At 34.1% G+C, this 12470-nt stretch overlaps 1 protein-coding gene and 2 long non-coding RNA genes across 28 annotated transcripts in view; 2 read left to right on the plus strand and 1 right to left on the minus strand.

Annotated features, from left to right (window-relative positions):
- Positions 1-12470, plus strand: part of LOC116348276 (basement membrane-specific heparan sulfate proteoglycan core protein) — a 109489-nt gene that overhangs the window by 70659 nt on the left and 26360 nt on the right. For 7 of the 26 annotated variants that reach the window (XM_031779205.1, XM_031779216.1, XM_031779206.1 and 4 more), the window contains 13 exons: positions 454-561; positions 734-847; positions 7672-7794; positions 8276-8392; positions 8564-8721; positions 8971-9070; positions 9557-9706; positions 10105-10239; positions 10701-10836; positions 11016-11101; positions 11359-11508; positions 12107-12193; positions 12294-12359. In XM_031779205.1, coding sequence (XP_031635065.1) covers positions 454-561; positions 734-847; positions 7672-7794; positions 8276-8392; positions 8564-8721; positions 8971-9070; positions 9557-9706; positions 10105-10239; positions 10701-10836; positions 11016-11101; positions 11359-11508; positions 12107-12193; positions 12294-12359 — 1530 coding nt within the window. Of the gene's footprint in view, positions 1-453; positions 562-733; positions 848-1447; positions 1583-7671; positions 7795-8275; positions 8393-8563; positions 8722-8970; positions 9071-9556; positions 9707-10104; positions 10240-10700; positions 10837-11015; positions 11102-11358; positions 11509-12106; positions 12194-12293; positions 12360-12470 lie in introns of all 26 variants that reach the window. The other 19 variants (XM_031779208.1, XM_031779214.1, XM_031779212.1 and 16 more) reach the window with 19 other exon arrangements.
- LOC116348336 lies at positions 1277-2286 on the minus strand. Its single transcript, XR_004201788.1, has 3 exons — positions 2175-2286; positions 1867-2074; positions 1277-1763 (listed from the first exon to the last, which is right to left on the minus strand). It is a non-coding gene; the product is annotated as an uncharacterized LOC116348336 (long non-coding RNA).
- On the plus strand, positions 1613-3489 carry LOC116348338. Its single transcript, XR_004201790.1, has 2 exons — positions 1613-2084; positions 2183-3489. It is a non-coding gene; the product is annotated as an uncharacterized LOC116348338 (long non-coding RNA).

Raw genomic sequence — 12470 nt, forward strand, 5'->3', positions numbered from 1 at the left:
TCGCATTGGTATTACTTTTTACATTAGATTCTTGTTCAATCTATGAAAAAAAAATTGAAATTATTGTTATTTTTAAACAAATAAATTTAAAATATAGAGAATTTTTATGATAAACGTAAGAAGAATATTTCATGATATGTTTCTTTTTTTTACTCGACCGTTCAAAAATTATGCATGTTGAATGAAGAGCTTATATATTGTCAAGCCAAAAAATGTATCATTGTGGAATGACATAGAGTGACATTTACATCAGCGCCGTATATCGGATTAATTTCGCTTAGCAAAGGGGGAAACGTCGTACTCGCTCCTTTGAATCTAAAAATGAAAATATTTGCGAAAAATCCAAAGACTTGAAAATTATTTTCAAAAAAACCTTGAATTCCATTTACATAAGAAAAACTCACATTTTCGGCAAAAAATCATTAAACAAACTCTCTTGTATTTTTTTTTCAGAGGAATGCAGTGATGATCAATTTGCATGTGGAGATGGCAAATGCATAGAATTGGTATTTCGTTGCGATGGTAACAGTGATTGTACGGGCGGTGAAGATGAAATATGTCGTATGTATAATTTCTGTGTCAAAAACATTATTAAGAGTTTAATTCATATTCATAGCAACATATATTGGGCGAAGCATTTTCATTCAATGAAAAACATGTGGAAAAGATTTAAATATATTTCAACATGTCGTCACATTTGTTTTTATTAACGTTCTTCAACAAAATTTTCCAGAATGTGATGAAAATAAGGATCAATTTCAATGTGGTGATGGCACGTGTGTTCCAAAAGAAGTAAAATGCGATGGCATACCAAATTGTTCGAACGGCGAAGATGAAGACTATTGTGGTAAGTGTCACTTTCACTGGATTTCAAGGAAAAAGAAACAAACTAGTAAATTTCGTATGATTTTTATTGAAATTAGTAGAAAAACCTAGCACACCACATCAATCAATTACAGCATTTTGATTTGCACTGAGTATTTTGATCAGCGAATCTATGCATTTTGGTTGCATGTATGTTCTTTTATAAATCTATAGATTTTACACATACTTGGTCAATGGCCTGTTCATACTTCGTACTATAATATTAGCGATTTTGCGCAATTTTATTCAAACTATTACTGTGAAACCACAGATAGATTCGTTTTAAATCGCGTAGAATTGTCCGTAAATACTTGACTAGTGTATATAATTAACGGTGGTGGTGTTGGTGATTGAAGTGGTGATTAGAAAACTCTTCAATTGTACAGTATCTTGAATATTCGTCAAACGTTGAAAAACCTTGCGTTTTCAAATTCTTCGTTAACAACGCATAAATGAATAGACGTATACAGATTTAGTATTATATATGGATGTCGAAATTCTTAAGATTTGTCTAATGACATTCGCTTTTTACACTTTACATTGAATTTTCATTTCATTACATTACATTCCATATAAATACAAGGATGTTTGGAGAACCAATTCACCTGTGAAGATGGTTCATGTATCGAGAATGACCTTTTGTGCGATGGAGTTCCTCAATGCCCTCTCGGCGAAGACGAAGAACAATTTTGTGATCCATCTAATACGACTGAATTTTGTAAGTTGATTCATTTCCTGGGCAAAATTACAACGAAAAACATTGGTCAGCATGAAGCTTCACCGATTGGAAATTTTAAAATTGTTTGTCCTTTTCCCCCCAGTGTGCATGTATTGGGTCATTTTGATTTTGAACAATAACATAAGTCCCATTATCTTCAGAGTATAATTATGTTACTACACTGTAAAATAGAAGGGATTAAATATTAATCATTTGGGATTTTTCATCAAAATAATCCAAAAGGATTAAATTTTAGCACTGTAGGATTAAATTTAAATACTTACTAATTGTAGCGAATTGTAGGACCACGTTGAAATCCCGCACAAAACCCAGGGCTTACGGCCGAGAGCTCCGCGCTTGATCCAGATGAGAACGCAATGTTCGTTGTGTTGTTTGTTGATTCTGAAAATGACAATGATTATATCAATTTCTAAATATGAACATGCCGTTGAAATGCTGGATGTAGCTCTATATTCATAACAGCACACCATCCTGTTTGTTTGTAAGGAATAAAAAAAAACGAATTCATTGTCTATTGTTCATTGACTTGTTCATATTAAACTGAGAGCATATCAATTTAACAAACACAAACCTTTGTAGAGAATGTTACGACCTGCATTTGCATCACGATTCCAGGTGATAGTACGCCCAATTCGAGTTTTCTCTTCATATTTACGAAATTTTGATGCCATACGTGGACCATCAGTACGAGGACGATGTTTTCGTTGCTGCGTCAATTTGCGATTGCTTTTTCGTGATTCAATCGGACCTTGGGCTTTTCCAAGCACATTTTCTCCACACAATGGTTCGCATCCATGGCATGTGAGATAGCGATATTTCTCCTTTACTTTGCCTCTTTTTGTCGGTTTTTCAAGTTCACGGAAGCACAACGAACATAATTTGGTCGTCCGAAATTCGTCCACCTCGACCACTGTACATTTACGGCGACGTTTCAACTTCTCGAACAAATCTCGCACCTTCGATCGAATATATCCTCGGGCTGGTGAATCTGCCGCAATGAAACGATCACCGACAAATATGAACGTTTGCTTACCATCGATGAGCTTGGTTGCATATGCATCAAGTGCTCTATTCGTGTCAATGTACTGGAGAAATGCTTGCAAAGCGTATTCATACTGTGTGTATGCTGTGAACTTTTCTTCAAAATGACGCAAAATATGATCAGCATATGATTTATGGTCTTCGGCTCGTGGACCAGGCTGCTCATCAAATGACTCACGATGTAGACGCATCTTTTCATCGATTTCAGTTGTCAACTTTTTGCGCCATTTGTTCCGTCGCGATGAATTTATCATATCTTGGTATTGGCCCGATGTCAATCGAATGATTGTTTCAGTGCGATTATTTCGATCGTTGAAATTGTTAATGCGCACACCACCAATGACCAAACGTAGTCCAGGATCGAGACCATACACTTGTTGGCTTTTCAGAAGCATCTCTTGTGTCTCTTTCATACGCTCTTCATCGTCTTTTTCAATGATGAATTTTGTTCGTTCCATCAAAAATGACATACCGACACCATCTGTTTGAATGGAGTTGTCGAATTTTATTGTTGCATGGCCATCATTTTTGTTTCTCGGTTCTCTTTCGATGCTATCGATGTCGAAATACAGACGCCATAATACATCCCATTCTTTATTTTTGATGTCTTCCTCCTGTTTTGGGCCGCCGTTTTTATTGCGAAATAATCGATGTGGACATTCTATCTGTCTCAACATGCGATAAAACACTCTACGATCAATTCGAATGTAATGTCTTTCGAACGATGACGTTGGTACCACGGTGAAATTTCTGTATTCACGAAGCTCGGTTCGTTCACCTCGCTTCAATGCGGCTTTTCGTTCACGTTCATGATTGCGAATGTACCTATTTTTGTATATTTTCCAGCCGGTGTATATTTGTATGAGATTGGAGACTTTTTTTTGCGAATCTCGCTAATGAGCGCCATCTGATTTTAGTGTGAATTAGATGCAAAAACTGAATTTAATTCTGTAGCATTGAAATGAAAAAGTGAAAAAACAACAACAATAGCACGGCCACACAGAGCTGTACATCTATGCGTGCTGATGCATACATACACATATACGCTTTCTTCATTCTTTCATTCCATTGCTATACGTATCTCACTGGTCAACAGATCTATGTAGCCATGTTACTGTTGTTGTTTTTTTTCTCTTTTTCGATTCAATTCATTGTAACTGAATTGAGTTCAACTATGGAATACAAGATGGCACAGATGAGGGGAATTCGCATTTTGTCTCTTCATAGGCTTAGCCGGTTGATATTTTCCAAAAAATAAATTGATAAAATTACTCGTGTGATATTTGTAGAATTTTCAAAATGGAAAAAAGTCGCATAAAAAATACAATCGTTTGATTCACAATAATAAATGAACGAAAACTCACTGTTGCAAATTCAGGAATATTGGTATGTATTTGAACCAATTGCTTTCCATAGCAAAAAAGTACCCTTTCCCATCGTCGAATCGGATTGGCTTTAATGTATTTTCCAGTTCCCACATCAAATCCAGGTCTGGCACACAGTTGGAGTTTTGCTTGAATAAGAAATCCATGGTGTCATCAATTTGTGCTTTGCTCGCGTTTTGATGTGTGAAAAACTTTCGGATGCGTGAGTGAGCGTGCATACAAATATTATTTTTGTAATTTGTATAAAACATTTGTACTGCGTATTCAACTACATTCCCGAATCCTCCAATTACTGGAGCTCGAACACCGTATTTTTGGCAATAGTACCAAATGCCGTAACACAACCTGTACCCGCTTTCTCTGGCGTCGTTAAATGCATGCTCAATGAACTGAACGCCGTAAAACCAATCTCGAAAAAAATTTTTGTCGACGAATTGAGTATAGAATGCTTCGATTTGCTCGTCTGTACTGCGCTTGAAATGATCACTGGTGAAATAATGCAAATTCAGTGCACCCAATATGTAGCACCGTGTCATTTCTAATACGTATAACATATGTCCATAAAGTTTTGGCAGTAAATTCAGACGTTCGCCATTTGGACAACAAACATACAATATCAAATTCGTTTTTATTGGCGTAAACCTTTATTTATGAGCTATCGAATAGCACATTCAAATTACACTTAAAGGGCCATTGTCTTCAATTTTTCGTAGTATACTTCGAACCTTCAAAATCATGCTCTGGCAGACCGATACATCCATTTCCTTCAACTTTCGCTTGATTCGACCCATCAACTGTTGCTCGCTCTGAGCTTCCCAGCCCATCTCATACACTTTACGTTTGAGAGCCGACCAGAAATCTTCGATTGGACGTGCCTGTGGAATGTTTGGTGGGTTGTCCTTTTTCGGTACAAAAGGAATATTTTGTTCAGTGAGCCAATTCAATGTTTTTTTCGCATAATGACTGCAAGGTCCGGCCAAAACATGATTTCGTCTCGGGCGTGATGGTTTTCAATGAATTGCTTCAGTTTTGGCAAGCATTGATCAATATAGATATCAGAATTTATCGCTTTGGCTCCTTGTGGTCGAATAACTGGCGCTGAAATACCTTTCGATGATATGGCCACCCACACCAATACCTTCGGCTCAAATTTTGACTTACCGGCATATTTGACATTGTCTGGTGTTGTTTCAATGTTGTCAGTGTAAAAGCCATCGTTTCCACTCAATTCATGGTGCGCAAAAGTAAAGTATGATTCATCATCCAAAATCATGAATTTTCCATTTGAAAAATGTTTATCACGAAGTGCACGGCAACATTTTGGTATTATTTCGAGTTGTCTCGGTGTATATTTTGGTGCTCGCTTACGTTTACGATAGAAAACGTTGTTTTTCTTTAAAATACAATGCACTGTGGACTTTGAAACTTCGAATTTTCGTGATAATCGTCGTGTTGATTGACCAATCTTGTTTTTTGCACTTGACAGCAGACTTTTCGTTGTTCTGACACTTAGTTTTGGTGAACGACCAGATTTCTTTTTGTTTTCCGGTTCCTTACCTTCCCGGCAATCCTTGAAAACACGAAATATGGTTCGAGGTGAGATTGGCTTGTCTTTAAACACTCGAAGAATTTCTTTTGTACTTAGTCTGCCAAAACAATTTGCGACAGACTTTCGTAAATCCAATTTGTACGACATTGCGAACGATTGTATTATGTCGGATTGGGTTTGACAGTAGTCTCGAGGTACCGATAAATGCACTGCGTGCGTTGGTTGACATTTTTCAATTTTTTAATGCTGCGTAATAAACGTCTGAATTTACTGCCAAAACTTTATGGACATATGTTACGTCAATCAACTGAGCAAATTTTCCAGTGTTAATGGGCAGATTCACTTTTAAACCTTTTCGAGCACTTTTTTTAATTGTTTGGTGTTCTTTAATTTTTATCTTCTTTCGTGGCTTAAACGCCGATTCGTGATTCCGTTTGTGACCGCTCATTTTTAGCAACTGTTAACGTATTGGAATCTCCACCGATATTTATACCTCGAAATATTGATGAATAATCAAAATATATTTTGATAAATATAAAAGTGCCGGTTTGAAAATATTCAGGCCACTGTTATATTTATCAAAAACTACAATGACTATGATAGACTATGCATGCCATTAAATAAATTTATTAATTATACTCAAAAATCGGTTGACTTAGCAATTATTAGACTAATTAGCAATTATTATTAATTAGAGACTTATTGTTGATGAATTTATAGGTTCCTGGTATTTTAAAAACAGGCCTCTAAAAATTTATCAAAATATACAATCACCGATTCATGTGATCGAACGGGTTCACAATAAACAAATATCAATGCGTTCATTTCACTCTTGCATAAATACAATTTCATAATTCTGCAGTCCGATTTCAAATGCTGACAAAATGTTCGCTAAATTACACTCCCAAACTTGTGATACGGAATTTATGTTGATATTCGATGCAAAAGAATCTTATTGAAAATCATTCGTCAACAAAGCAAGAATTAATCTTTCGTCAACACGCATTTTACGATAGTGTTTCGGTTGTTCAAGATTCTGATGGATTTTTAAAATTTTGCAAAATGTTTGCCATGTTACCCTTTTGAAAAAAAATCACTGAGCACACAAAAGCGGTTGTGACATGGAATGTTGATATTGATGCGAACCGACCCAAAATTCTATTGAAAACCATTCGCTAATCAATTCTTTACTTTGTTTTCACTAGCTATAAAACATTTTATCAGAAATCTAATGAATTGCACAGAAGCGATGGAAAAAAGGATTCTATTGAGAATTATATTCTAATAAACAAACTAATCGAAATTCCAACAGGAACAAAATTTAGTTTTTTCGACAACGGTGTACGTGATTTACACAATAAACATAAGACCGTGAAAGGTGATGTTTGCAATCGAATAACAATGACAAGCATTTGAAGTTTCATGTAAATGTCAATACAATATGAAACAGTGTTCCAAAGGAAGATTCACTTTGAGATATTTTTTTACAAACAACAAAAAAGTGTTTATTGAACTCAAGTTAAAAAATATAAAATGATCCCATTGGATTACTTTTTAGTCCTTTTGGATTAATCGTAGCTGAAAATCCCAAAATACTAAATATTAATACCACCGATATAAGAGTGTAGCATTCATTATGCCTCATCCAATGGAAATTTAAATTGATAAATATGGCTTTTGTATTCAATTTTGAACTATGACACATGAGAAATGCATCTTGTTGTTATGTGTATGGCAAAAATAGTGTATTTCATTTTACTTTGTAATATGTTAGGCATTTAGATTTGATTTGGATAGATTTCGTGTGATTTGTTTTGAAATGTTGCGTGCAATCGTTTTCCTTTGAATGTTTTTGCTCAATGGGAATTGCTTTTTTTAGAACTTTGATCTTTATGAGAATAACAATTACGTAACATTTAACGTCGTATTAAAGTATAAAGTAAGTTTTATTCGGGAAAAAATCTTGAGCTTCAACAATATACAAGCGGATTTGAATGAAGGAAATAACATCAAATTTAGCAAGTGACCACAGTACAAGACTCTAAACTGTGGCATCTCCACAAAATACACTATAATTATATTCTACTTTTCAGAAAAAACATTTGCATGTGAAAACAATGTAACGATTCCTTATAAAAAGAAATGTAACGGTTTCTACGATTGTCGTTTGATCAAACCAAAAGATCCAACCGATTTGAGTGATGAGAAAAATTGTCGTAAGTGTCTCAAACATACATTAGAATTGGATAGATAGATGTCCCAGATATTTCACAAATTAGGTGCTATTTTGTAAATTCATGGTCAGATATTTATCTATCCAATATGGTCTAAAATTCGCTAAAAAATGTATATTACAAATCCAAAAATTCAATGAGTGGTATCACGATGTCGTATTTCTCTTCTGTTTTTCTTATTTTTACGTCATACAGAAATACGGAAAATTTTAATAGTTTGTGTTTTATTAACTCATTAGTTTTACTTTTGAATACGTGTTGTTATTTTATATAATATTTAAAATTAAATAGAAAATAACGTATTTATATCTTATTTTATTCATAATACGATTGGATCACGGAAAAAATTACCATAACCAAACGAAAATAAAAACATGTAATGGCTTGAATGGATCTTTTGTATTCATTTTGATGGGAATGCACATCGAATTAACACATTAAAACAATTTATTTGCGGTGTCAGCTAATGCATGCACTAAGGATAAATTTAAGTGCAATAATGGGATCTGCATAGAGGCAAAACGTCGATGTAATGGCATAGTCGACTGTAACGATAATTCGGACGAGCTAAACTGTGCACGTAAATTAATTTCTTCCACATGATTTTATACTATCTTTTTTCTACCTCTGTGTCTGTGGTTGTCTTTGTGGTTGTCTATTTTCCTTCTTCATCACCATTTTAAATGCTATGCTGTCTTTTGCTTTCTCTCAGTCTGCTAAATATATCGGTTTTGTTTGTGACATTTTATAGCGGGAAATATCGAAGATCCATCGTGTGATCAAAGTGAATTTGCATGTTTAGATGAAAGTAATCAATGTATAGACCGTTCAGCTGTCTGCGATGGGCATCGCGATTGCCAAAATTTTAAAGATGAAGATGCGTCAATTTGTGATTGTGCTCCTTATCAGGTTAGTTTTAATCGTTGTTGTTCCACAAGATCTTCCAAAAATCTCAAAATCAATCATAAAAAACATGTTTAATTGTTTGTTTGTTTATAAAAAACCAATCTATGCTTGGTCGAATTGATTTTCGAGTAAAAAAACGAATTCATTTATTGACACTTGTTTATTTGTTTTTCTCAATGACAATGGAACACATACGTTTACGCCCACATATACACACTCAAACCGCTCGTGTTCAAAAAATATCGCAAATAGTTCAAATGCCTAACAGGTGGCGGATGTGTGGATATTTTGAAAAAATGTGACGGTTTCTTCGATTGTATTGATAATAGCGATGAGAGTCAAATCGTTTGTGGTAAGGCGACAGTTAAAATGAACACTTCGTCAAGTTAACAATTTTGTATTTATACTAATGTATGTTGGGTGGCTAACGGTCTTATAAATTTTCCCCATTTCCATATTTCTCACTAATTTATCACTAACTATATATGCAATGAAATTAATTTTCATTTTATGAAAGAATTTTAGTAAAAAATTATAACTCGTTGAAGAATTAAATGAGTTGATTTTACTGTATTTGTATTTTATTTTATGTTCAAATTAATTTCACTTTAAATTATGTTGATTTTTTGATTTGACATTTTTAAAGTCGTCAAATATTATTCACAAATAATGATCCAGTAAATCCTATCCTAAAAAGTATCTGTCGAATATTGAATGTGGATATTTTCGTGTTTATCTTTCCCTAACAAGACAATCCGTAACAGTTTCATGTTTAAAATTTATACTTCAATGATCACAGTTTTTTTAAATCAATCAAATCCCAATCACATATTTCTAGTTCAACACAATTCGAGTAATAATGATAAGACGTGTAAAACGGGTGAGATAAAATGCATTTCGGACAACACATGCATTGAATCGTACAAATTTTGCAACGGCGTCCCTGACTGTATTGACTCAAGTGATGAATACCTCTGTCAAGGCACAGGTGTTTTAATTATTGCTTTTTTTCTCTAACATGATAAAGTATATATACAAAATAAAGATACAAAATTAAATGTAACCTATTAAAAGGAGATTCGGACTAGAGTGATTAAATGAAAATTAATTGATTAATTTGTTATATGGTCTTTACACTAACATATTTTGCGCACATATTATACCTAAATCACCCGTAGCATCAATTTCATTCGCTTAGGTATTGTAAAAATGTATACTTAAGATATTTATTTTATTTTTATTCATACTTTTCTTGCCATATTTATCAATATGTTTATAAACTGCTTTTGTATCATATTGTTTTTTTTTCTTTTTCACCCTTTTCATTTTCTTCATCATCAACATACGTATTTAAAACTATGGGCATCAAATCGTTATCGTACAAAGACGACAATGAGCTTTGCTTGGGTTCCGAATTCCAATGCGATCAAACCAAATGTATCCTATCATCACAAGTCTGCGACTCGGTGATCGATTGCTTGGACGCTAGCGATGAAAAAGATTGTGATAATATTCACGAAGGTTGGTGCACACAGTGAGCGCATTGTATAGAAGTACATATAATTTTAGATGATTGTTTACGTACACTAACGCCACAATCGATTCGACGTTCAACAAGTACAACTAAGCAGTTAGATGTGGAAAAACATTCACGCACAACGTTAAATCGTAGCATACTCTGTAAGACAAGAGTAATAGCTGGTGTTGAAACACCGTTTTAAAACGTCACCGTCTATTATCGTTTGTGGCGTTACTGTACGAAGACGTTTATCAGTGGGCTCACCATGTGGGTTGGTGTGCGCGTCCTTCTCCTTTTTTAATTTCCACAAAACCCTTCGGTTTGTAATTTCCCCGAAACTTCATCCTTAAGTCTGTATTATTTTTGTTCTAATCTCCACTTCCACTTGAATCAAATCGAATGAAGTTCCTTTTTCAATAACAACAAACACATGATGATATTATACAGCACCCATTTCTTGTAGTTCCCTGTGCTGAATACGAATTTACATGCAGCTCCGGTTTGTGTATTGCCAACGAAGGTCGGTGTGATGGTGTAAAAGACTGTCTAGATGGTAGTGACGAATTAGCATGTCCATCTTGCCAACCGGGCGCCTTCCAGTAAGAAATTATACTTCGCCATAATCCATCCTCAATCCCATTATCTTAATTTCTCTATCTCTCTTGGTCTAATCAATAAATTGATTGAATTCCACCTTTTTTGTCATTATACGCAATACACTTCCTCGCTTGTCTTAACATTGGTTTGACAAAATCAAATAATTCGCAAACCGTATCAGATGTCACAATTCAGACTGTATTTTGGAATCATCGCGCTGTGACCGAATTCATGATTGTATGGATCTTAGTGATGAGATTCATTGTGGTAAGTCTTTGTTAGTACTTGAATTCAAGTGGGTGAAGGATGATTCAATTTTTCGGACAATCATTTTCCGGCCAACAAATTAGAGAAAACCAAATAAAACGGTTTGATGTTTTTAAAATTTGAATTTAACCCTCGACATTGGATTTTCAAAATTTGTGACGAAAATTGTACTAAAACACAAAATAGAGCTACTTAAATTATTTGCAATTAGGCATGATTGCTTGCTTTCATTTTTACATATGTGTGTTTTCATTTAGAATATTCATGTAATGCACAAGAATTTCGTTGTGGCGATGGACTTTGTGTGGAGAGGCAACATTTGTGTGACGGTGTTTATCAATGCAACGACCGATCCGATGAATTACACTGTAACGATAGCGATGTTGACTCTGACAATAAAATCATTGGTAAAACGCTCGTAAAACGCATGCTCAAATTTGAATAAACATTAAAACGTGTATATATCTATTCTATATTCTTCAATTTGAGAAGAAAAAAATCTATTCCCCATTTGAGTCAATGTTGAATAGAGTTGATTGCTATAGAATAAAAACAGCGTATGAAAAGGTTGCATTTCAAAGCGAAACACCGTCATACAAAATACAGCAAAAAATGTATGTAAAAACAACCTTTGGTGTGCGACCGTATCATACGCTGTATTTATTCTAGAGAATTCAGTTGATTTTGCCAACAATATAGACTATAAATATTGTGAAATCAACCACATAACAAATTCGCAAATCATTTTACATATTTTATTTCTAACACTAATACATCATTCAATTGGTTTATATTTGTTTTATTCTTTATTTTTGTACATATGTTTGCTATTGCGCCTAAATACAACCGACCGAATGTTTAATATATGCTGCATGCTTATGTGTTGAAAAAAAAAAACGAAACAAAAAACTCTTGCGAACTCTTTTGTGAATGTTTGCACTTTATATAAAATTTATGTGTTTTTTTCTATGTTAAAAATATATTCGAACACACAATACTCTACAGCCACAACATCATCAAATAATATTCCATGTGGCGATGGTGAATGGCAATGTGATAACGGAAATTGTATAAATGAAGAATTCCGTTGCGGTAAGTAATCAAGTATTCGAAAAATTCAAATGGTTAATTGGTGATTTTACAAGCATGAATCGAATGTAAATTGGTATAATCCAACCGGAATTTTTCCCAGATGGTACCATGGATTGTATAGACAATTCAGACGAAGCCCCAAGCAATTGCCCTGATGTGACACCAGGTAAGCATCTCATAAAATAGCTCAAACAAGACACTAAGTCTCATTTGCTCACATCATTGAAAAATGATGCAACGGTAAAGTTTAGCGCTCATACATTTTGTGCATATGGTT

The sequence above is a fragment of the Contarinia nasturtii genome, unplaced genomic scaffold (genome assembly GCF_009176525.2).
Source record: "Contarinia nasturtii isolate CC-2019 unplaced genomic scaffold, AAFC_CNas_1.1 Cnas_scaffold_2367, whole genome shotgun sequence".
Taxonomy (NCBI): Eukaryota; Metazoa; Arthropoda; class Insecta; order Diptera; family Cecidomyiidae; genus Contarinia; species Contarinia nasturtii.